The 22,003-nt window shown below is 38.7% G+C and overlaps 1 protein-coding gene across 10 annotated transcripts in view; it reads left to right on the top strand.

Annotated features, from left to right (window-relative positions):
- The window catches only part of CNOT1 (CCR4-NOT transcription complex subunit 1), a 99,102-nt gene that overhangs the window by 30,993 nt on the left and 46,106 nt on the right, over positions 1-22,003 (top strand). For all 10 annotated transcript variants that reach the window (XR_008615539.1, XR_008615538.1, XM_007112831.4 and 7 more), the window contains exons 3-16: positions 4,378-4,485; positions 5,102-5,200; positions 5,554-5,622; positions 5,711-5,765; positions 6,267-6,470; positions 7,638-7,806; positions 8,842-8,968; positions 9,117-9,227; positions 12,731-12,901; positions 13,323-13,450; positions 15,552-15,792; positions 18,515-18,634; positions 19,393-19,515; positions 19,685-19,836. Coding sequence is in view for 8 of the 10 variants with exons in the window: in XM_007112831.4 (XP_007112893.1) it covers positions 4,378-4,485; positions 5,102-5,200; positions 5,554-5,622; positions 5,711-5,765; positions 6,267-6,470; positions 7,638-7,806; positions 8,842-8,968; positions 9,117-9,227; positions 12,731-12,901; positions 13,323-13,450; positions 15,552-15,792; positions 18,515-18,634; positions 19,393-19,515; positions 19,685-19,836 (1,877 nt within the window). In the remaining 2 variants the exon portion in view is untranslated. The remainder of the gene's footprint in view (positions 1-4,377; positions 4,486-5,101; positions 5,201-5,553; positions 5,623-5,710; positions 5,766-6,266; positions 6,471-7,637; positions 7,807-8,841; positions 8,969-9,116; positions 9,228-12,730; positions 12,902-13,322; positions 13,451-15,551; positions 15,793-18,514; positions 18,635-19,392; positions 19,516-19,684; positions 19,837-22,003) is intronic.

The following is a 22,003-nucleotide window of genomic DNA, read 5'->3' as shown; positions in this document are numbered from 1 at the left end:
GGGGCTTCCCTGGTGGCGCAGTGGTTGAGAATCCGCCTGCCGATGCAGGGGACGCGGGTTCGTGCCCCGGTCCGGGAAGATCCCACATGCCGCGGAGCGGCTGGGCCCGTGAGCCATGGCCGCTGAGCCTGCGCGTCCGGAGCCTGTGCTCCGCAACGGGAGAGGCCACAGCAGTGAGAGGCCCGCGAACCACCAAAAAAAAAAAAAATATGAGAGACTAGAAAAGGAAAAAAAGGGCTCTTAATTCCACCATCTTTTACTTAGGAGTTTGACAGTTCTGTGCCTTTTGTGTTAAAAGTAACCCTTTATGTTTACTGCAAAAATTTTTCATGTTCTTTTCAGTATGTTAAACTGTTTTGAATAGGTACACTATTTTTTATAAAGTAACCCGAAGCATTCATACAGATAATATACTAAAAACCTGGAATGGGCTTCCCTGGTGGCGCAGTGGTTGAGAATCTGCCTGCCAATGCAGGGGACACGGGTTTGAGCCCTGGGAAGATCCCACATGCCGCAGAGCAACTAGGCCTGTGAGCCACAACTACTGAGCCTGCGCTCCGCAACAAGAGAGGCCGCGACAGTGAAAGGCCCGCGCACTGCGATGAAGAGTGGCCCCCGCTCACCGCAACTAGAGAAAGCCCTCGCACAGAAACGAAGACCCAACACACCCAAAAATAAATAAATAAATAGTTTGAGAGCTGAGAAAAATCTGAAAAAAACCAAACAAACAAAAAACCAAAAACCTGGAATGACTATTTTTAATGGTTAGAATATGTATAACAAGTTTAAGAAATCTGAAGATCCTACATTATTTGTGTGGAGTATATGTATGTTTACTTACAATCCAATTATTCCAATTACTATAATTCCAATTACTATAATCATTGTAATGTAGTGAGTTACTGTCTTCAATTTAAATTTTAAAAATCTGGTACTTTGTAATTATATAGAACCTTGGGCCTCTGAGATCATCTATTAGGCTAGATTTAGTATTTTTCTTTATATAAATCTTGTTTTTATGTGAAAATCTCTATAGATGTATAGATGTGTTTTTTTTCTGTTTGTTTGGGGTTTTTTTGGCCGCACCAGGCAGCATGTGGAATCTTAGTTCCCCAACCAGGGATTGAACCTGTGCCCCTGAACTGGAAGTGGAGTCTTAACTGCTGCACCACCAGGGAAGTCCCAATGTGGGTTTTTTTCTAAGCTGTTTTTAGGAGCTGGGGTTGATGTTATAATTCCTTAGATAATTGCTGCTTTATCAGTATTCTACCCAAAGAATGACTTTTAAAGTATTAATAGCTGTAGGGATTTTTGATGTTTCTGGCTGTGGAAGTTAGTTGACTACTTCATTTACTCATTACCATTTGTAGACAACCTTATTAAGAGTATTTTTTATAACAAGCTAAAATAAACTGTTTGGGGCTCTTTTTCTGAGGATTTAATATTTAAGTACCGTTCACATAATTAAGTCTTTATTCTTCTCTTATGTGTGCTCTGTAGGCCAAATAGTGCCCCATTTCCCCAACCATTCTGCATGATTTTCTGAATCTCTACCATCCATCGTGGATGCACGATATTTTTTTTTTTCTTGTGGTACACGGGCCTCTCACTGTTGTGGCCTCTCCCATTGCGGAGCACAGGCTCTGGACGCACAGGCTCTGCGGCCATGGCTCACGGGCCCCGCCGCTCCGCGGTATGTGGGATATTCCCAGACCGGGGCACGAACCCGTGTTCCCTGCACCGGCAGGCGGATTCTCAACCACTGCGCCACCAGGGAAGCCCTAGTTACTTTATTTTTAATGGCCAGAGATTTTGCTATCAAATTGTAAGGTGTAGTTACTTCACTAAAAGGTTGTTGATTTTGCTAGTCTCCCCTGCCCAGTGGGTGTAATGGTTTGAACCTAAGTGAAAATGTATAAGGGTTAATCTTATGGGATCATTGAAATCTTACTTCAACATCTTTGCAACCCAAGATCATGGTTTTTTTTCTGTTGTTGTTGTTGTTTTTTTTGCGGTACGCGGGCATCTCACTGCTGTGGCCTCTTCCGTTGCGGAGCACAGGCTCCGGACGCGCAGGCTCAGCGGCCATGGCTCACGGGCCTAGCCACTCTGCGGCATGTGGGGATCTTCCCGGACCGAGGCACGAGCCCATGTCCCCTGCATCGGCAGGCAGACTCTCAACCACTGCGCCACCAGGGAAGCCCCAAGATCATGTTTTTAAAATACTACTTTAATTTTAAAAGAAAACAGTTGCCCCTAGAGAAGGGTAGCATGGTATCACAGGAGGAATATTTCATTCACTTAGCAGCCATAAAACACACTTTCTGATTCTACCACTTATCCAGCAAATTATATAATATTTGTCTTTAGTCTTTGCAACCTTGATTAAAAAAAGAAAACAAAACAAACCTTGTCTGTAATAACATGGTATATTACATGTATTATATGTATATATTTCTTAGGGTTGTTGTGAAGATTGAGTTGTTGTAAAAGCAATTTTAAAATTATAAAATGTTACAGAAATAAATGCTAAGGATAAGGGATATTCATAAAATTTGCTGATCCTAACTAAAACAAAAATTTCTGGGGTTTTTTTGGCCATTGACAGTCTCTTGGAATGTCTTTCCATTTTTTAGGTTGGTGTAAGAGTACCAGTTAAGTCAGTAGGCTAATTAACCATGATCTGGTTCCCTGACTCCTGCTGGCCTTTTTTCTGTTACTAAAATCCTTTATATATTATTTACCTTCTGGCTCAAATGCTCTTCCTTCAGTTGTATCTGTGATTGTCACCTAAATATTTTAAGTCTCAGTTTACATGTTACATCTTTAGGGATGGCCTCTCTGAGGTATACCCCCCCCATCGTCCTGTCAATATCACATAACCCTGTTTTCTTCATGAGTTAATATTATCAGAAATTGTTTGCCTGTACTTTTCTTCTTCCGTGAAAATGTACTTCATGAGAGCTGTGGAACCCATTGGTCTCCTCTGCTGTTATATTTGCTGTACCTTGAATGGTATCTAGCATGTACTCAACAAATGTTTGTTAAGCCGGTTATTCTTGTTCTTTCAAGGGAGGGGTCTGGTTGGTTGGAGCATAGGTAATTCTTAATTAATTTGAATTGGCTCTTTAAGATAATGTCTTCAGTGTTCCAGGGGATAGGAAAAAATAACCTATGATTATATAGATTTTAAGATGTCTGAGGCTTGGTCTTACTTAGCTCTCACATGTTTTGGATGGGGAGAACTGAAACTGAAATAAGTTAACTTAGCTGGCTGTGACATAATTATGATACAGTAGAAAGAGTATAGACTTTGGAGTTGGACTTTGAATACCAGACTCCTAACTCATAGACTATTGGATTTTAGGTTCGTGGAGTCTGTTTGAAGTGGCCGCTTTCTCATCTATAAAATGGGAGTAAGTTTTGGTAGAGTTGTTGAAGATTAAACCAAGGAAGCCCAGTCACATTTTTAGGCCAAAGCAGGTAGTTAAATATTTACTATTTTAAAATTTTAATGTGGCATTTAATAAGCAGTTGATTACTCTGCACATACATTGTGCTAAATAAGCTCTTTTCCTGACCTAAATGTGAAGTGAACACAACTACATAAATTCCCTTTTCTCATGCAACTTACAGTCGAGTGAGACATAGACAATAAACAGAAATTATCGGGTGCTGCTAAGTACTGTGGAGAAAAGTAAAGCAGGATGAGGGGTGATGGTAGGGCAGTTCATGTTGCTATTTTAGGGATGGTAGTTAGGAAACCTCTGACTGATGAGGTGGCTTTAGAGCAGAAACCTAAAGGAAGTGAGAGAACAAACCGCACGTAGATATCTAGAGTTTTCTAGTTAGAGGGAATAGCAAGTACAAACATTAGTAAATTTGAGGAACAGCAAGAAGCTCAGGGCCAGTACTGATATCAGACCAGTTCCTTTAGGGCCTTGCCCTACCGGCTATTACAAAGAGTCACAGTTGTGTTAGATTTCAGGTTATACTTTTTAGGGGTAAAAACAACAATGGATAGAAAAAGTGATGCTCTCATGAGTCCAGTTTGTTATAAAATTGTTGCCTTACAACTTAAACATGTCATTTGTGCTGTTGTTTGGTGTTTTTGGTGTAGAGGTTGATCAGAGCACACTGTTACATGGGGCTAATTACTGGTAGTTTTTCTTCTTCTCTCTTTCCTGCTAGTGCCTGTAGGAAACACTTTAAAAATATTTAATTATAAAATATTCGTACCTCCATCTCAATAATTCCTAGAACTCTTGTTCCAAAATGAACAATTAGTGTAATTTGGGATGTTGTCCTAGAGATGAATTTTTTAAAAAAAAGAAAAGAAAGTCACTCTTAGCAAACTCATATTTTTGGTCTTTTTAGATTGTGAATCGGCACGGTCCTGAGGCAGACAGGCATTTATTACGCTGCCTATTTTCGCATGTGGATTTCAGTGGCGATGGTAAAAGCAGTGGCAAAGATTTTCATCAGGTATTTGGAGCTTACATAGTGTATATATTCACTTAGATCTAATTGTTCCATGAATTGCATTTTGGGCATAGCTGTGTAGCAAACACGTATAGGATCCAAAAATAATCTTAGCTGAATAGCTAAAAGGCAGTGGGACTTTCATTTTCTTGTCCTCTCTTCTCCTGCCTGACTGCAGACCATTACAGCTACTTAGTTCAGGCCTAGAGAGCTGCCTGACTGCAGACCATTACAGCTACTTAGTTCAGGCTTAGAGAGCTGGGAATCAGACCTGCGTGACAGAAGCAGGACTGTGGGGAAGTCCAGCTTGACAAGTAAGTAAGGCAGAGAGAGGATCTCTTCACCTAGTTTGAGTTTCTATGGTTTGATTCTCAATCTGGGAACAGTTTGTCATGATATTATTCCTTATAGTTATCTTGTCATTGGACTTTCTTTTGTAGAGGTTTTGGTTTAACACTTGTTGCTAATAGACTTTGGTAGTTTCAATAGGATTTTTAAAGAGCTGATGTAGAAACAGTATACAGAATCAGGTTATCCTTTAATGTTCTGAGCAATGCTGCTTCTTTTTGTGCAAGAAGATGACTTAGTGCTAATGAAAATTCCTTTTTTATTTTTGAAGACTCAGTTTCTGATTCAGGAGTGTGCGTCACTGATTACGAAGCCAAATTTTATCTCGACGCTGTCCTATGCCATTGATAATCCATTGCACTATCAGAAGGTTGGTATTCCTTTTATCTTTAGTGGTCCTAAGAATGTGATCTCTTATTAGGTTTTCTAAAAAGGCCTTAATCCTTGGTCTCATAATATCATATTTTAAATTAAAAATTTCAAATACTTTCTTTGGAGTTTTTATAGCTTTCTCACAAAGTCAAGGTGGTTTGATAATAGAATCTTAATAAAACCAGATCATGTGAAGGCTTAAGCTTGTCAGAACACAGTTCCACAGCTGTTGCTAGCAGCACTACAGAATTGTCACTCCTATGTAGCACCATAGTTGGGTAAACAGATGCTTTTATAAACTTTTTGAAAATTCTATGTTCTTATTTTAAAATAAAGTTTGGTTTGTTTCAGAGTTTAAAGCCTGCACCCCACTTATTTGCCCAGCTGAGTAAAGTTCTCAAGTTAAGCAAAGTACAAGAGGTAAGTGATTTAAGAAAAGACATATAGACAAAATTAGAAATAAAACAACTATTTGCCTCTTTGGTCAATCTAACCCTTCTTGTTTCAGGTAATTTTTGGCCTTGCCCTCTTGAATTCTTCCAGCTCAGATCTCAGAGGTTTTGGTAAGTTTCCCTTTCCCTAGAGATCCTATAGTGAAGTTAGAGTCTTTAAAATCCGTGGGTTTCTGAGTCTTGAGCCTCCATAGTTTAGAGAGTAAGATTATTTTCTTTTGGTCTCTTTTATGTATGTATGTATACGTATGTATGGTAAAAACACATAAAATTTACCTTTGTAACCATTTTCAAGTGTATAATTCAGTAGTGTTAACTGTATTTACATTGTTGTATAATGGATGTCTGGAACTTCTTTGTCTTGCAAAACTGAAACTGTACCCATCCAAAAATTCTCCATTCCCTCTCCTCCTTCTGCCCCTGCCCCCCACCGCCAAGCCCCTGGCAATTGGTCTTTTATTTATGCCTACCAGCTAGAGCTGTAAAAACATTAGAGGGTGAAGGGTGAGTTGGTGAATGAGAATGATGATCATCTGTATTTTGATGGTATGTGACTTCTTACCCATTGTGGTGCAAAAATAACTTGTGGTTTTTTATTTATCTCACTTTTAGCTGCCCAGTTTATCAAACAGAAGCTTCCAGATCTTCTGCGTTCTTACATTGACGCAGACGTCAGTGGAAATCAAGAAGGTGGCTTCCAGGATATAGCAATAGAGGTCCTACACCTCCTCCTCTCCCATCTCCTCTTTGGGCAGAAGGGAGCCTTTGGAGTTGGACAGGAACAAATAGACGCTTTTCTTAAGACACTGCGCAGAGGTAAAAAGGAGTGTCTGTAGCCTACAAAAGATGATTTCTTTGGATGAACACACATTACAAAAGGATTGTAGAATACAAATGATGACAGTGATTTACTTTTCTGTTAACTTCATAATCTTTAAAGGAAGAGAGTATTTTGTAATTTAAAATATGAAAATGATAAAAACCTCATTATAGACAAGGTATAAAATGAAGAGCACTTACCAGCAATATTTGTTATCTAAGTACAATCTCATTTCAGACTTGGTATATTTCCACGTGGTCAAAGTTTTCTTTTTCTTTTTCTTTTTTTTTTTTTTTTTGGTGGTACGCGGGCCTCTCACTGCTGTGGCCTCTCCCGCTGCGGAGCACAGGCTCCGGACGCGCAGGCCCAGCGGCCATGGCTCACAGGCCCAGCCGCTCCGCGGCACGCGGGATCCTCCCAGACCGGGGCACGAACCCGTATCCCCTGCACCGGCAGGCGGACTCCCAACCACTGCGCCACCAGGGAAGCCCAAATTTTTCACTTTTAGGGAGACAGAGACTACTGGTATTTGTGACATGCTCTCTTTAGTTTAAAATGTTGATCACTATCATATATCCACTTTACCTCTTGGCTGTTGGCATTGTTATGCTACGATAACTCCTGGTTCTGTTGTTGCCATCCTCCTTCCTCTGATCCTTTTTTTAGAGATAGTGTTTAAAACAAATCTTTTATAGTGGACTAAGCACTATCCATTTTCATTCTTATTCTTGTTTACTTCTTAACATTGATATAGTTTAATTTAAACTTCATTAACTTTCTCAGTAATAGGATGTTTTCCCCCTGTCATTGAAATAAAGAGAGACTGATGTACCGATTATTTCTGATGTCTTCCTTACATGGGAATTGATAGCCCTTTTGTGAAATTTTAAAGTAATATTTAGGGTGCAATAGATAATGGGATCCTAATATAAAAAATTAAAAATATACTTATGACCATTTTTTGTGACATAAGAACATTCAAATTTTAGAATTGGGGTTGAAGTCATAACTTGGGCTAGGCTAGCTGGATTGGAAAAACTGAATAAACTTTGCTTTGAATATGGACTTGTGAAAACTCAAGTTTGAGGGGCTTTTAAAGAGTAAAAGAGGATAGTTTGTTATTAATCAATATAGCAGTTATAATTATCTTTTTCCTTCTTCAGATTTTCCCCAGGAACGCTGTCCCGTGGTGCTTGCACCACTTTTATACCCTGAAAAACGGGACATTCTAATGGACAGAATCCTGCCTGATTCTGGAGGGGTAGCTAAAACCATGATGGAGAGCTCTTTGGCTGACTTCATGCAAGAAGTGGGCTATGGCTTTTGTGCAAGGTTGGTAGTCAGACATTTTAAACTTCTGATTACTCTTGTGAAAAGCACAATGTAATTCTTTAAAGCAAGTTCCTAAAGATTCCTTAATGTGTTATCTTGGCCTCTCAAGAATTTTGCTTCTAAATTTAATCTTCCACATATTGGTTTTAGTGGCAGCTATAAATGTTCTCGTGGCTAAATTTCTATCTCTCCATCCCCCCTAGTTTCTCAAATTTAAGGATCTGAGGTTCCTAGCCTAGTCGCCATGGTAGGCAGTTTTAGCTTTCGAGAGGGAGGGCATTGAGGCAAGTGTTCATGGAACTTGCATCATTTCCCATCCAGCATGTCTAATATGCTCTTCCCTGCCCCCACCCTCAATTTCCTTGCTGTACCTTGATTTTCTACAGTCTTCCTTTTCTGCCCTTTTCATACGCTGCCTCTCACAAATTTTCCTCACCTGCCAGGGGCATAAAAGGATATTGTTTCATGCTAATGGTAGCATATAGGACTGTGATATAGTGGATTGTTAATATTTTTCTGAGAATATGTTATTAAGGGCATTAATGTGCTTTGCTTTGACTTTAAGTGTAACATTTAATGTTTTTAAAACTCATACAAACCACATTTCCACTTATGTTTGAAAGTGTATTTCTTGTGTGTGTATAAATGTGCCTGGCCTAAAACTTTCATCGATGCAAAGTGAAAAAGTCAAAATACATTTTCAGGGCTTTGTACATATCAGAATAACCCTTGAGTTATCAGTATTTTAAAGAATAACTTGATTTATACCGAAGATTGAGGAGGATAATTTTATGTCTCTTCGTAGATAATACTGTTAACTCATACTTCCTTCTTCCATCGGTATTTTAAACTTTTTCTATTTTCTTAAGTAGGTGGATTTTACATTCCTAGCTATGTGAAAGTAACAAGAAATGAAGCTTATTACTCTCTGTGTTAGTAAAACTCTAGCGACTTCACTCAAGTGCATTTTACATGAGCGTTTCTTAACCTTGGTATTGAGGGTACCATTTTTCTGAAGTTAAATTTCTGTTTCAGTATTGAAGAATGTCGCAATATAATCATGCAGTTTGGTGTTCGGGAGGTCACAGCTGCCCAGGTTGCAAGGGTTTTGGGAATGATGGCTCGAACTCATTCAGGATTAACAGATGGAATTCCATTACAGGTAGGTGTGGAAATAAACTATTTTACAAAGTGAATTAATGTCCTGCCCTCTTTATTTTATTTATTAAATTACAGTATGATTGTTCTACCAACCAGAGCTGAACACATTGAGTAGTTGGCTTTGTTTAATTCAGATTTTACTTCTACAGAGTATCTCTGCTCCTGGCAGTGGGATCTGGAGTGATGGAAAAGATAAAAGTGATGGAGCACAGGCACACACATGGAATGTAGAAGTCTTGATTGATGTTCTCAAAGAACTGGTGAGTACACATGTAATGTTATATATTTATGGTGTTAGTATGATGTAGCCCAAAGAAAGAAAATTTTAATGAATAAAGTGCGTAGCTGAATGAGAACTGCAGTGTTTTATAATTTCTGACTTCAAAAGTAATGAAGGGTCCGAGATAATTATGTACTGGAAATAGTATGCAATCACACTCTAGCTTTGTTCATAATGAATTGTTGCTATGCAATTCTGAGTAGCACTGCTGAGGTGATTTGGTAGGTTGTTAGTATGTGGTTTTTTGGGGAGGATGAGTTTGTTACAAAGTAATGATTGTATGAGGAATTATCGAGGAGAAAGGAAGACTTCTGAATGTTTTCTGGAAGGTGCAACAAAAACCCTGCCAACCTTGTTTATGGGATATTATTATAGGGATAATAAAAATCCATACTTATCTTACTACTTCCACTTCTGAAATATCCACAAACTAAATAATTGGTCCCCAAATAAACAACGTACCTCTCCTAAAATGTTGAACTGTTAAAATAAAACATAAAAAAGTGAAACTTCTAGTTATTAAAAGGGAGTGATGAAATTTAGTCAGTGAGAGTACAGTGGAGTCAAGATCAAGATGTAATGTTTTCAGTCTTGTTCATAAAATGTCAAGGAACAAAATGTAACACTAAAGACTACAAATACATACTTCCATAACATTCTTGATAAGGTGTCAGGTCATTTGTCTATCCTATTTCTCATTTTTAGTTTTCTACATTTGTAACTTATAAGTAAAATTGAGTAACAGGGAATCATACTGTTCTCTGTGTGACCTTACTACTAACAGCATCAGTGGGTTTTCTTTTTTTTTTTTTTTAACAGTAGATGGGTTTATGGTGTTCAGACCTACTCTTTAGTTATAGAGGAGGGGAAAAAAATAACACGTGATCATGGCAGAAAACTTAGAAAGTGAAAAGGAAGAAAAGCAAAATAAAACCACAGTTTTAGCACTTAAGGATAACCAGTTACTAATTGGTTTGGTTTTTTGCTTTTTTAATTTTTAAAAAAGTAATTAATTTATTTTTGTCTTCGTTGCTTCGCACGAGCTTTCTCTAGTTGCGGCAAACAGGGGTTACTCTTCTTTGCGGTGCACAGGCTTCTCATTGTGGTGGCTTCTCTTGTTGCGGAGCATGGGCTCTAGGCGTGCGGGCTTCAGTAGCTGTGGCGCACGGGCTTAGTTGCTCTGTGGCATGTGGGATCTTCCCGGACCAGGGCTCAAACCCGTGTCCCCTGCATTGGCAGGCAGACTCTTAACCACTGTACCACCAGGGAAGTCCCTACTAATGTGTTTTTAACCTGTGGTTGTCTTGCAAATATGAAAACGTGCTTTTCCCTCAGTTTCATCTTTGTACTTTATTGCACTATTGAAAAAATTTTTTTAAAAATTGCAGACAAGGACAGTTTTCCATGTTATCTGAACCTATGTTTTGATTTCAGAGAGTGCGAAGGCTATAAATTGAACGCCTTCACTGTAGATTTGAATAGTTGAATTAGTAATCTCTTTTCTTTCTTCTTCCTTTTTCTTGTATGTTTGAGTTTATGTACAGTTTTTTGTAGAAAGGGAACAGAGGACAATTTCAGATACACATTGGGTTAATAATTTTTCTGATTTACTTCCAAGGATGGGAGGAGGAAACCATAGGGGCACGCCTGTGGATTTACCAGACTTAACTCTCTCTAGGATAATGCTGTTTAATAGTATATTTATGGTTTTATTCTGTCACAGTCAGTCCTTGAAACAAATTTTAGAAAAAAAAATGTTACCTATAAATGCCATTGTTGTCTTAGAGTGAATACCCCAACTGACGTTTATTCTTTGTACCATATACAAAGCAAGCATTAAAGTCTTCATGGATTGAAAGGTGTCACCTTAGAGCAAAAGTAAACTGGACATAACGCTTTGGTTGGAGATTTAATTATGAAGTGTGCACAGCCTTTTTTTCTTTCAAGCACAAAATATTCTTCTTTTTTTTCTTTCCCCTTTTTCTTTTTGGCCGCGCTGTGCAGCATGCGGGGTTTTAGTTCCCCGACCAGGGATCGAACTTGTGCCCCCGGCATCGGGAGCTCAGGGTCTTAACCACTGGACCGCCCAGGAAGTCCCAAGCACAAAATATTCTTAATGCTTGGTGCAGAGTGTTTGGTAAATTATCTTCTCTAAATATGTTTCCTTTGCTTTGTGTTTCTTTAAGGAATCTCATACTGCTTTATGAATACCTTTTCATAAAACATTTTTGAATGGAATTTTTAGTCATTTTGACATAAAGAATCTAGACCACTTTTCCTGATGCATACATTGGGATGCTTTTAGGGGAGATCTTTAGTTAATTAAGACTTTTTAAAAAAATAAATATATTTATTTATTTTTGGCTGCATTGGGTCTTCATTGCTGCGCACGGGCTTTCTCTAGTTGCGGCGAGTGGGGGCTACTCTTCGTTGCGGTGCACGGGCTTCTCATTGCGATGTCTTCTCTTGTTGTGGAGCACAGGCTCTAGGCGCGCGGGCTTCAGTAGTTGTGGCTCGTGGGCTCAGTAGTTGTGGCTCGTGGGCTCTAGAGCACAGTCTCAGTAGTTGTGGCGCACGGGCTTAGTTGCTCCGCGGCATGTGGGATCCTCCTGGACCAGGGATGAAACCCCCATGTCCCCTGCATTGGCCAGAGGATTCTTAACCACTGCACCACCTGGGAAGTCCTTGTTAATTAAGATTGATATTTGGGATAATTGATTTATCTTTGCAACTTTGTTCCAAGGTAGTGGAATCTTACTGTAAAGACGAGGCACTAAGTGAAGCATTATCTATTTGCCATATTGGGATGGGAGTGTTCGTTGGACTAAAGTAGGGGAAGAGAATTCCCCTTTACGTACTCACGTATTCACAAGTATGTTGTGAACGGAAAGGTAACTTGGAGTAGCTTGCTAGTAGAACCAGTTTATTTTGAATATTAAGAATTTACCTTTCCAAGTCTCTTTGGAAATGCCAGAAAGATTTAGATGATTTTGAGTCTATAATTAGACCATCTTGATTGAATTTCAGATTTAATATGGCTCTTTGGATAAAGCAATCAAAATATGTACACTTCTGTTCATTAACCTTTTTTTTTGGCTGCGTTGGTTCTTCGTTGCTGTGCGTGGGCTTTCTCTAGTTTCAGAGAGCGGGGGCTACTCTTTGTTGCGGTGCGCGGGCTTCTCTTGTTACGGAACACAGGCTCTAGCCGCGTGGGCTTCAGTAGTTGCGGCACGAGGGTCCTAGAGTGCGCAGGCTTCAGTAGTTGCTGCACGTGGGCTCAGTAGTTGTGGTGCGCAGGCTTCAGTAGTTGTGGCTCGTGGGCTCAGTAATTGTGGTGTATGGGCTTAGTTGCTCCACAGCATGTGGGATCTTCCCGGACCAGAGATCGAACCTGTGTCACCTGCATTGGCAGGCGGGTTCTTAACCACTGCACCACCAAGGAAGTCCCTTTTCATTAAACTCTGAAATGCTTTTCTTTTTTAGAACCCAAGTTTGAATTTCAAGGAAGTAACTTACGAACTGGACCATCCTGGATTTCAAATTCGTGATAGTAAAGGACTTCATAATGTAGTGTATGGCATTCAGAGGGGTCTGGGTATGGAAGTGTTCCCTGTAGACCTCATATACAGACCTTGGAAACATGCAGAAGGCCAGGTAAGTGAATGATGTTTAGCTATAGAAGAGACAAAGAATCATGGCTTAGATAGTGCCGTCTGTCCGTTGATTAAAATATTCTTTTAATGTAGAATTTGTTTTGCATTGCTCAGAAAAGCAGAGACTGATAAATTTTGAAGAAACATTATTATAGTTTAGTACCAGTCAGACTCAGCTGAAGTGTAGCAATCAAACTGTTTTCCCAGTGGTTTAATGATGTTTGTCTCCAAGGTCACCTCACCATGCACCTTTCATTTGTCTGACTTGTCTGTGGTTTTGAAAGATCAAATAATTAAGATTTTAAAGGGAAATTTCATTCTGAGAATGAATTAAAATTGAGATTAGCCTAGTGAAAATGTTTCACATTTTTATAACATTCACAGTCATTTATGATAGTAAGGACTTTTTTCTCTTGTTCCAGCTCTCCTTCATTCAGCATTCCCTTATAAATCCAGAGATCTTCTGTTTTGCCGACTACCCATGTCATACTGTTGCCACTGATATTCTGAAAGCACCACCAGAGGATGACAATCGAGAAATTGCCACATGGTAAACACTCTTCATCTAGCTTTTCTTGAAAGGGTCACTTATACTGTTTTGAATTATAAGATTAATAGTGAGCCAACTACATAGTTAAAAGGTTTAAACGAAACAGTATTTTTAGTAAGCCTACTTAACCTAAATTTTTATATAGTAGGGTGTTGGTGGATGAAAATCTATATTTAGTCTCCTTATCACTAGATACATCTTTCCTCTTGTAATGTCTGCCATTGTCTATTTTCTGTAACAATCAAATGTTAGAAGGAGGTTTTTACTTCTCCCTTAATGTTAAATCCCTTTCTTCTCTCTGTAGATTTGCTTGCTTGCTTTTTTTGTAAGTGGCTCAAAATGGCCAACGCATGAAATCTATTTATTTATTTATTCATTTTTTGTGGTATGTGGGCCTCTCACTGCCGTGGCCTCTCCCGTTGCAGAGCACAGGCTCCGGACGCACAGGCTCAGCGGCCATGGCTCACGGGCCCAGCCACTCCACGGCATGTGGGATCTTCCCAGACCGGGGCACGTACCTGTGTCCCCTGCATTGGCAGGCGGACCCTCAACCACTGTGCCACCAGGGAAGCCCCAACGCATGAAATCTAAAACTTTAAGCTGAATTATCTATTTTCTCTGAGTTTCAACTCAAGATTTCTGCTGGAGAATCTGACTGGCTCAGTTGGTTTCTTCTGGAACTAACTCCTCCCTGGGATGTGAGATAAGGATGGTAAAAGTACTTCCATCACTGTTACAATACACCCACAGCTATGCAGAGGGGGCATGGACTGGATTGGTCCCCAGAGACATCTACTTCATAATGTTTCTTCCATTTTTTCCAAGCATACTCCACTGGGACACATCTTATAAAACAAAGGATGGTAAACTTCCTGTAAAGGGCTTTGCAGGCCAGATGGTCTCTGTAGCCACTACTTAACTCTTTAATTGTAGCACAGTGTAAATATGTGTGTGGCTCTGTTCCAACAAAACAGTATTTACAAAAATAGGCAGTGGGTGAGATTTGGCTTGTGGATGTAGTTTGCTGATCCTTGTTCTGAAAGATTGACTGAAGCAGTGGTTTGTTCTGAAGTGTGTCCTTTCCCCAGGTGCTAGCCAACATTGGATGTACAGGATTGGTTTTTTTTTTTCTCCTCTTAAGTCTGATGTGTACGGCAGTATGTCTTCTTTTTATTTTATTTTAACAGATAAAGGCCTCTTTCCATTTTATAAAATTGAAATGTCATATACATTTAATAATTCCTTAATGTAGCTATATATTCAGGTTTCCCTAATTGTCTCAAGAATGCTTTTTAACAGTTTGTATGATTGAGAGTCCAAACAAGGTCTACATAGTTTCTTTTATGCTGTTAAGTCTTTCTTCTCCTTCTTTTTTTTTTTCTTAAATATCATTCTTGGCCATCGATTTAATGGAGAAGTAGGATCAGTTATCCTATAGTCTACCCTGTGGTATGGGGTATCTATTTCCTCATGGTGTTTTAATTTGATCCCTATCCCCATAGTTTTCATGGACTAAGGGTAGCAAAACCTTGAGGCTTGATTGAAGTCAACCACATTTAGCTTCTTGGGGCAAGAATAATTCATAGGGGGCATTGTGCACCTAAGTAAAATCTTGGTGTTACCAAAGTCAGTGTTTGAGCTGCCTTTTTTTTTTTTTTTTTTTTAATTGAAGTATAGTTGATTTACAGTGTTGTGTCAGGCTGTATTTTTATGTAGAATTTTTCTTGTGTGTAATTATATCTATATTTGTATTGGATTTTTGACTGTTTCTAAACTTCTATTATTTGTTTTTATTTTGCACTCTAATCACAAAAGTTTTTGATGGTAACTCTTTGGTAAGGCTGTCCATGGTTATGCACATGGTCAGTCGTGTCTGCTGTCCTTCATCATGTATTCTCTTAATTTGGACTGCCTTTGAAATTAGTGAAAGCATACCAGCATTATATATTTGAGATGAACAGCACCAATTTAAATGTTTTTCAAATATTAAAAGATGACAGCAACTTGGTTTTGTCTTGATAACTGGTATCACTTATCTGGAAAATGAATTTTGTGTACTTAGATTTTCATTGATAGAGTATCTTACTTCCATTCTTGTTAGGAAGAGCTTGGATTTGATTGAATCTCTGCTGAGGCTCGCAGAGGTAGGGCAATATGAGCAAGTCAAACAACTCTTCAGCTTCCCTATCAAACACTGTCCAGACATGCTGGTATTGGCCTTACTACAAATCAACACCTCCTGGCACACCTTGCGCCATGAACTCATCTCCACTCTGATGCCAATTTTCCTTGGAAACCACCCTAACTCAGCTATAATTTTGCACTATGCATGGCATGGGCAGGTAAGATATGACCATTTCTTTGTCTTAATAACTGACATTTTTTTTTTTTAATTGAGATATAGTTGATTTACAATGTTGTGTTAGTTTCAGATGTATAGCAAAGTGAATCTGTTATTACATATACATGTATCCACTCTTTTTCAGATTCATTTTCCATATAGGCCATTACAGAGTACTGAGTAGAGTTCCCTGTGCTATACAATAGGTCCTTATTAGTTATCTGTTTTATATATAGTAGTGTATACATGAATCCCAGTCTTCCAGTTTATCTCCCCCCACCCCATAATGGACATTCTTTCTTTCTTTTTTTTAATTTGGCTGTGCCAGGTTTAAGTTGCGGCATGTGGGATCTTTAGTTGTGGCATGCAGGGTCTTAGTTGTGGCATTGGGGGATCTAGTTCCCTGACCAGGGATCAAACCCAGGCCCCCAGCATTGGGAGCATGGAGTCCTAACCACTGGACCACCAGGGAAGTCCCAACATTTCTTTTTTTTATTAATTTTTATTGGAGTATAGTTGCTTTACAGTGTTGTGTTAGTTTCTGCTGTGCAGCAAAGTCAATCAGTTATATGTATACATATATCCACTCTTTTATTTTTTATTTTTTTAAATTTATTTTAATTTTTGGCTGCGTTGGGTCTTTGTTGCTGCGCGTGGGCTTTCTGTAGTTGGGGTGAGAGGTGGTTACTCTTGGTTGTGGTGCGTGGGCTTCTCATTGCTGTGGCTTCTCTTCCTGCGGAGCACAGGCTCTAGGTGCGCGGGCTTCAGTAGTGGCAGCACGCGGGCTCAGTAGTTGTGGCTCACGGGCTTCAGAGCACAGGCTCAGTAGTTGTGGCGCACAGGCTTAGTTACTCCACAGCATGTGGAATCTTCCCAGACCAGGGCTCAAACCCGTGTCCCCTGCATTGGCAGGCGGATTCTTAACCACTGTGCCACCAGGGAAGCCCTATCCACGCTTTTTTAGATTTCCTTCCCATTTAGGTCACCACAGAGCATTGAGTAGAGTTTTTGTACAGTAGATTCTCATTAGTTATCAGTTTCCTATCCACTCTTTTTTAGATTTCCTTCCCATTTAGGTCACCACAGAGCATTGAGTAGAGTTTTTGTACAGTAGATTCTCATTAGTTATCAGTTTTATACATAGTAGTGTGTATATGTGAATCCCAATCTCCCCTTCCCCCCTTGGTAACTGCAAGTTTGTTTTCTACATCTGTGATTCTATTTCTGCATAATTGACATTCTTTTGATGATGTTCACCTAGTGCAATTGTCAATCTTGGAATTTTGACACTCTGAAAAAGTCACACTTCTGTAAAACTTACTTTATCTTTTAGCATCATGTGGGTATTAAAGTATAAAACTTGAAAGAGCAAGGAGGCAAGACAATTAAAAAAAAATCAGTATTATGAAAGGTCTGTATTGCTAGTGTACCAGTATCCTTTCGATAGCAGTAAAGAGCTTAATCATTTATCATAGAACCAGAAGGTTCTCATTTCACTTTTTAACAGTAAATGGAAGAAGATCATAAAACAGTTTAATTGACATAATTTTGTTTTATCCAAATCCAGCATTCAAATTTTATTTTGGTTCCTGCTGAGATTTCAAGCCCTTGTGCTCCTGCCCCACCCCTTGCCAATTTGGTAGAATGTATTTGACAGATACTCTTTTGTCCATTGATTCCTCCCCCCCCATAGCCTACATTTTAAATAAAGATATATGTAGAAGCTTTAAGAAAAAGCAGTCATCTTCCCCTTTATATCAAGTGCCCCTTCCCTTTTTAAGATATTCCTGCTATAGTTTGTTATAAACAAGTGCTTTTAAAAATTCAGGTAAGACTTTATAAATGAAAAACATTAGCCTTGGTTGCATGCCTTTCAGTCAGACCAACTCCATTTCTAGAGACTCAAATCACATGATAGACAGTAATGTTTATCAAACATTTAACCAAAAGTTTGTAGCCCAGACATTCTTAGGCTCTTCTCACCACATCTGTGAGGTGGAAAGGGCAGAGTGGAAGGACTTGTATCGCCACTCCTGGTTAGATACTTGTTTCGCTAGGACTTTCTGTCAGTCTAAGACAGTTACTGGAAAGTGATTTAGACAGTGATAGTAATTGCCTTGCTGTTGCTTCTGTGAGAAACATTTTCTAAATTACCATTCAGCTGCACACCTTTAGATCAGTCTTCAAAGACAGGCTGTTTACTGCTAAAAAAAGAAATTGAATAATTACAAAAAATGAGCATGATCATTTGTGAAAATAGCTAGATTTAGAATGTACAAACTCTAGTCCCAGAAATACTGATAAAATACTACCCTTTGCAGCATGAGAGATGATTACCTTAAACTGTTTTGTTTTTATAGGCCAGTGATTTGTGATTTAATTTAAGGGATCATATAAATTTGATGCATCCTCATATTCTCATCATATTTCAGCTTTGCAAATGTATAGGCAGACTTTTATGGGACAAATAAATTTGTTGTATGTGACTGTATGACCCCAGGGTTTTGGGGTAGGCTTCATTTGGGAAATATGGAAAAAACTGCTTTCCCACAAAAAAAAAAAGTCACTGTAATCAATGCTTGAGGTTTGAGCTTTGTTGTCTGCACTGATACACCTCAGTTTTACATAAATACAAGTAAAATCAGCATTTGCAAAAGCATTTGCAACAGCCTATCAAAATGGTCAGTAGTATTGCTATTTAACCCTCCTTTTTCTTTTCTTAGGGACAGTCTCCCTCAATCCGCCAACTTATCATGCATGCAATGGCAGAATGGTACATGCGAGGGGAGCAGTATGACCAGGCCAAATTGTCTCGAATACTTGATGTGGCCCAAGACTTGAAGGTGAGCTTGGAGGGACAGATTAACGGTTTTTTTTTATTAATGATAAAAAATAACATTTTTATGTAACATAGGTGCTTTAGGAATAATTCACATGTAACTAACTCTTAGCTAGAATGGTTGAGATTTAGAATTATTCCTTGTATGTAAAAAGAGATTGGAAGAAGAGTGGTTTTAGAAATGTAAAAATGTTTTCATTTACATTTCACTGAATTTTGTTTGGTCTTCTTTGATATTTGTAAGTCTGTTTTAAAGCAAGTGATAATTGACCTCAGATGTAATCTGTGAGATACAATTTTTGGAGAAACTGGTTGGCTTTCAACCCTTTGGCAGATTTCATTAGCATTAACAGGGTCTTTTGACAAATAGTCTGATTCTTGATGTCTTTGATCAGTGGTAATGGTGTTGTAGTTGTACTTAGGTTAGAGTAAGCCTGAGTTTAGATTTTTTAAAATGGGTAAGGATAATTTTTCACGCTTTTGTGTTTTGCTTTGCTTTAGGTTAAATTATTTGAAAAAACACAGGGTAAAGTTTATTTTGAAGGTAAAGTCATGTGTTTGTCTTTGAAATGTGATTTTATTTTAAGTAGGGACAAGTGTTACCATTGATTTCTGCTAAGCTGTTTAAAAAATTATGACTAAGAAAATACTAGCAGTATGTTTTATTTACTTGTTTGTGAAAATAAAAACTGGAAACAGAAAATAGGACAGAAAAGTCACTCAGTTGCTTGACTCGTAGTTTCTAATATCCTTTTTCTTTAGGCCTTGTCAATGCTGCTAAATGGTACTCCATTTGCCTTTGTTATTGACCTTGCTGCACTTGCTTCACGTCGTGAATACCTCAAACTTGACAAGTGGCTCACAGATAAAATTCGAGAGCATGGAGTAAGGATTTGTCTGTTTATTACTGCTTTTAATTTTTGATGGTCAAGATAGCTTAAGAAAGTGGCAATGAAGATGTTATTGTATTCTGGATTTTAGTCGTAGTGCTTTAGTCTTATCTGAAAGCAATTAATGATGAATTTCAAATACAGAGAGACTTTTTCTTTTCCAGGAGCCTTTTATCCAGGCTTGTATGACTTTTTTAAAGAGACGGTGTCCTTCTATTTTGGGTGGACTTGCACCAGAGAAAGATCAGCCCAAAAGTGCTCAACTTCCTCCAGAAACTCTGGCGACAATGTTGGCCTGTTTACAAGCTTGTGCAGGGTAAGAAGAGCATGCTTGAAAATTACTGTTTAATATTGGAATTGGATTGAATGGATAATTGTTGACTTGAGGAAAAGGGGTTGAATGATTAAAAGTGATATCATCTAAGGTAATCCAGTGGTTTTTAAGTCCAAAGTACTATATATACTGCATAAAATATGTATGAGATCTGTTTGAGTTAATTTTTTTGTATGTGGTGTGAGACAGGGTCCCAAATGCATAGTTTTGCATGTGAATATTGATTTGTCCTAACACCATTTGTTGAAGAGACTGGTCTGTCCCTGTGGAATTGTCTTCTAAAAGATCAGTTACACATAATATATGAGTTTATTTTTGGGCTCTTAGTTCTGTTCCATTGATCTTGTCTGTCCTTATGCCAGTACCACACTGTCTTGATTACTGTCGCTTTTTAGTAACTTTTAAAATTGGGAAGTGTGAGTTCTCCAACTTTGCTCTACTTTTTCAAGATTGTTTTGGTCATTCTGCGTTCCTTGAATTTTCATAAGAATTTTAGGGTCATCTTGTCAATTTCTGCAAATAAATTACATAGCCCAGTGAGATTTTGATAAGGATTATGTAGAATCTTTAGATCATTTGGGGGGATAGTGCCATTTTAACAATATAAAGCCTTCCAATTCATGAATCTGAGATATTTACCCATTTCTTTAGGGCTCTAATTTCTTTCAGTGATGTTTGCACTTTTGTTATGCTTATTGTTAGGTATTTTGTACAAGTCATGAACCTCCAGTCTAAAGTTGGATAGACATGGTGAGAGCAGACAGCCTTATCTTGTTCCTGATTTAGGAGGAAAGTATCCAGTGTTTCAGAATTAACTATGATGTTAGCTGTGGTTTTTGTTTTTGTTTTTGTTTTGTTTTTTTGGTGGTACGCGGATCTCTCACTGTTGTGGCCTCTCCCGTTGCGGAGCACAGGCTCTGGACGCACAGGCTCAGCGGCCATGGCTCACGGGCCCAGCCGCTGTGCGGCATGTGGGATCTTCCCGGACCAGGGCATGAACCCGTGTCCCCTGCATAGGCAGGCAGGTTCTCAACCACTGCGCCACCAGGGAAGCCCAGCTGTGGGTTTTTTATAGTTATATTTCACATTCACATTGCGGGGGGTTTCCTAGTTAGTTTGTGTGTGTGTCTCTGTGTGTGTGTGTGTCTCTCTCTCTGTGTGTGTGTGTGTGTGATGGGTTTGGTTTGGCTTTGGTTGCGCCTCGAGGCACACGGGATACTACATCCCTGACCCAGGGATGGAACCTATGCCCCCTGCAGTGGAAGTTCAGAGTCTTAACCACTGGACTGCCAGGGAAGTCCCTGTTTGGTGTTTTTTCATTAAAGCATTTTGTCAAATGTTTCTGTCTGCATCTATTGAGATGATCATGTGGTTTTTGTTTTTTATTCTATTGGTGTGGTATATTATGTTAATTGATATTTTGGATGTTAAAAAACCTTGCCTTCCTGGGATAAATCTCACTTGGTCTTTGTATATGCTTCCTTTTTATATGCTGCTGAATTCACTTTGCTACTATTTAGTGAGCATTTTTTTGTCTGTATTCCTAAGGGATATTGTTCTGTAGTTTTCTTGTGTTGTCTTTGGTTTTGGTATCAGGATAATATTGGCCTCATATAATGAGTTGATAAGTGTCTAGTCTTCTAATTTTTGTGGTGTTAATTCTTTAAATATTCCATAGAATTCAGTGAATCCCTCTGGTCTTGGGCTTTTTCTTGTGGGTAGATGTTGTTTACTAATTCAGTATCTCTACTTGTTATTGCTGTGTTGAGATTTTCTGTTTCTTCTTGAGTTAAATTCAGTAGTTTGTGTCTTTCTAGGAATTTGTCTATTTCATCTAGCTTATCTAATTTTTGCATCTTACTGAAATTCAGTTGGTGTTAATTGGAACTACATTGTTTTGAGTTAAAAACGTTCATTTTAATACCCAAAGGAAAAAATAACTCAAAAACATGTCAAAGTTAACAGCAAGGAAATTAAGATGATACACTAGAAAGTATCTATTTAATACTAAAGGAGGGGACTTCACTGGTGGCCCAGTGGTTAAGAATCCGCCTGCCAATTCAGGGGACATGGGTTCAAGCCCTGGTCTGGGAAGATCGCACATGCTGCAGAGCAACTAAGCCAGTGAGCCACAACTACTGAGCCTGCA

This window comes from Physeter macrocephalus, chromosome 17 (genome assembly GCF_002837175.3).
Source record: "Physeter macrocephalus isolate SW-GA chromosome 17, ASM283717v5, whole genome shotgun sequence".
Lineage (NCBI taxonomy): Eukaryota > Metazoa > Chordata > Mammalia > Artiodactyla > Physeteridae > Physeter > Physeter macrocephalus.
The sequence above is the reverse complement of the archived record's forward strand: the minus strand, read 5'-3'. Positions and strand labels throughout refer to the sequence as shown.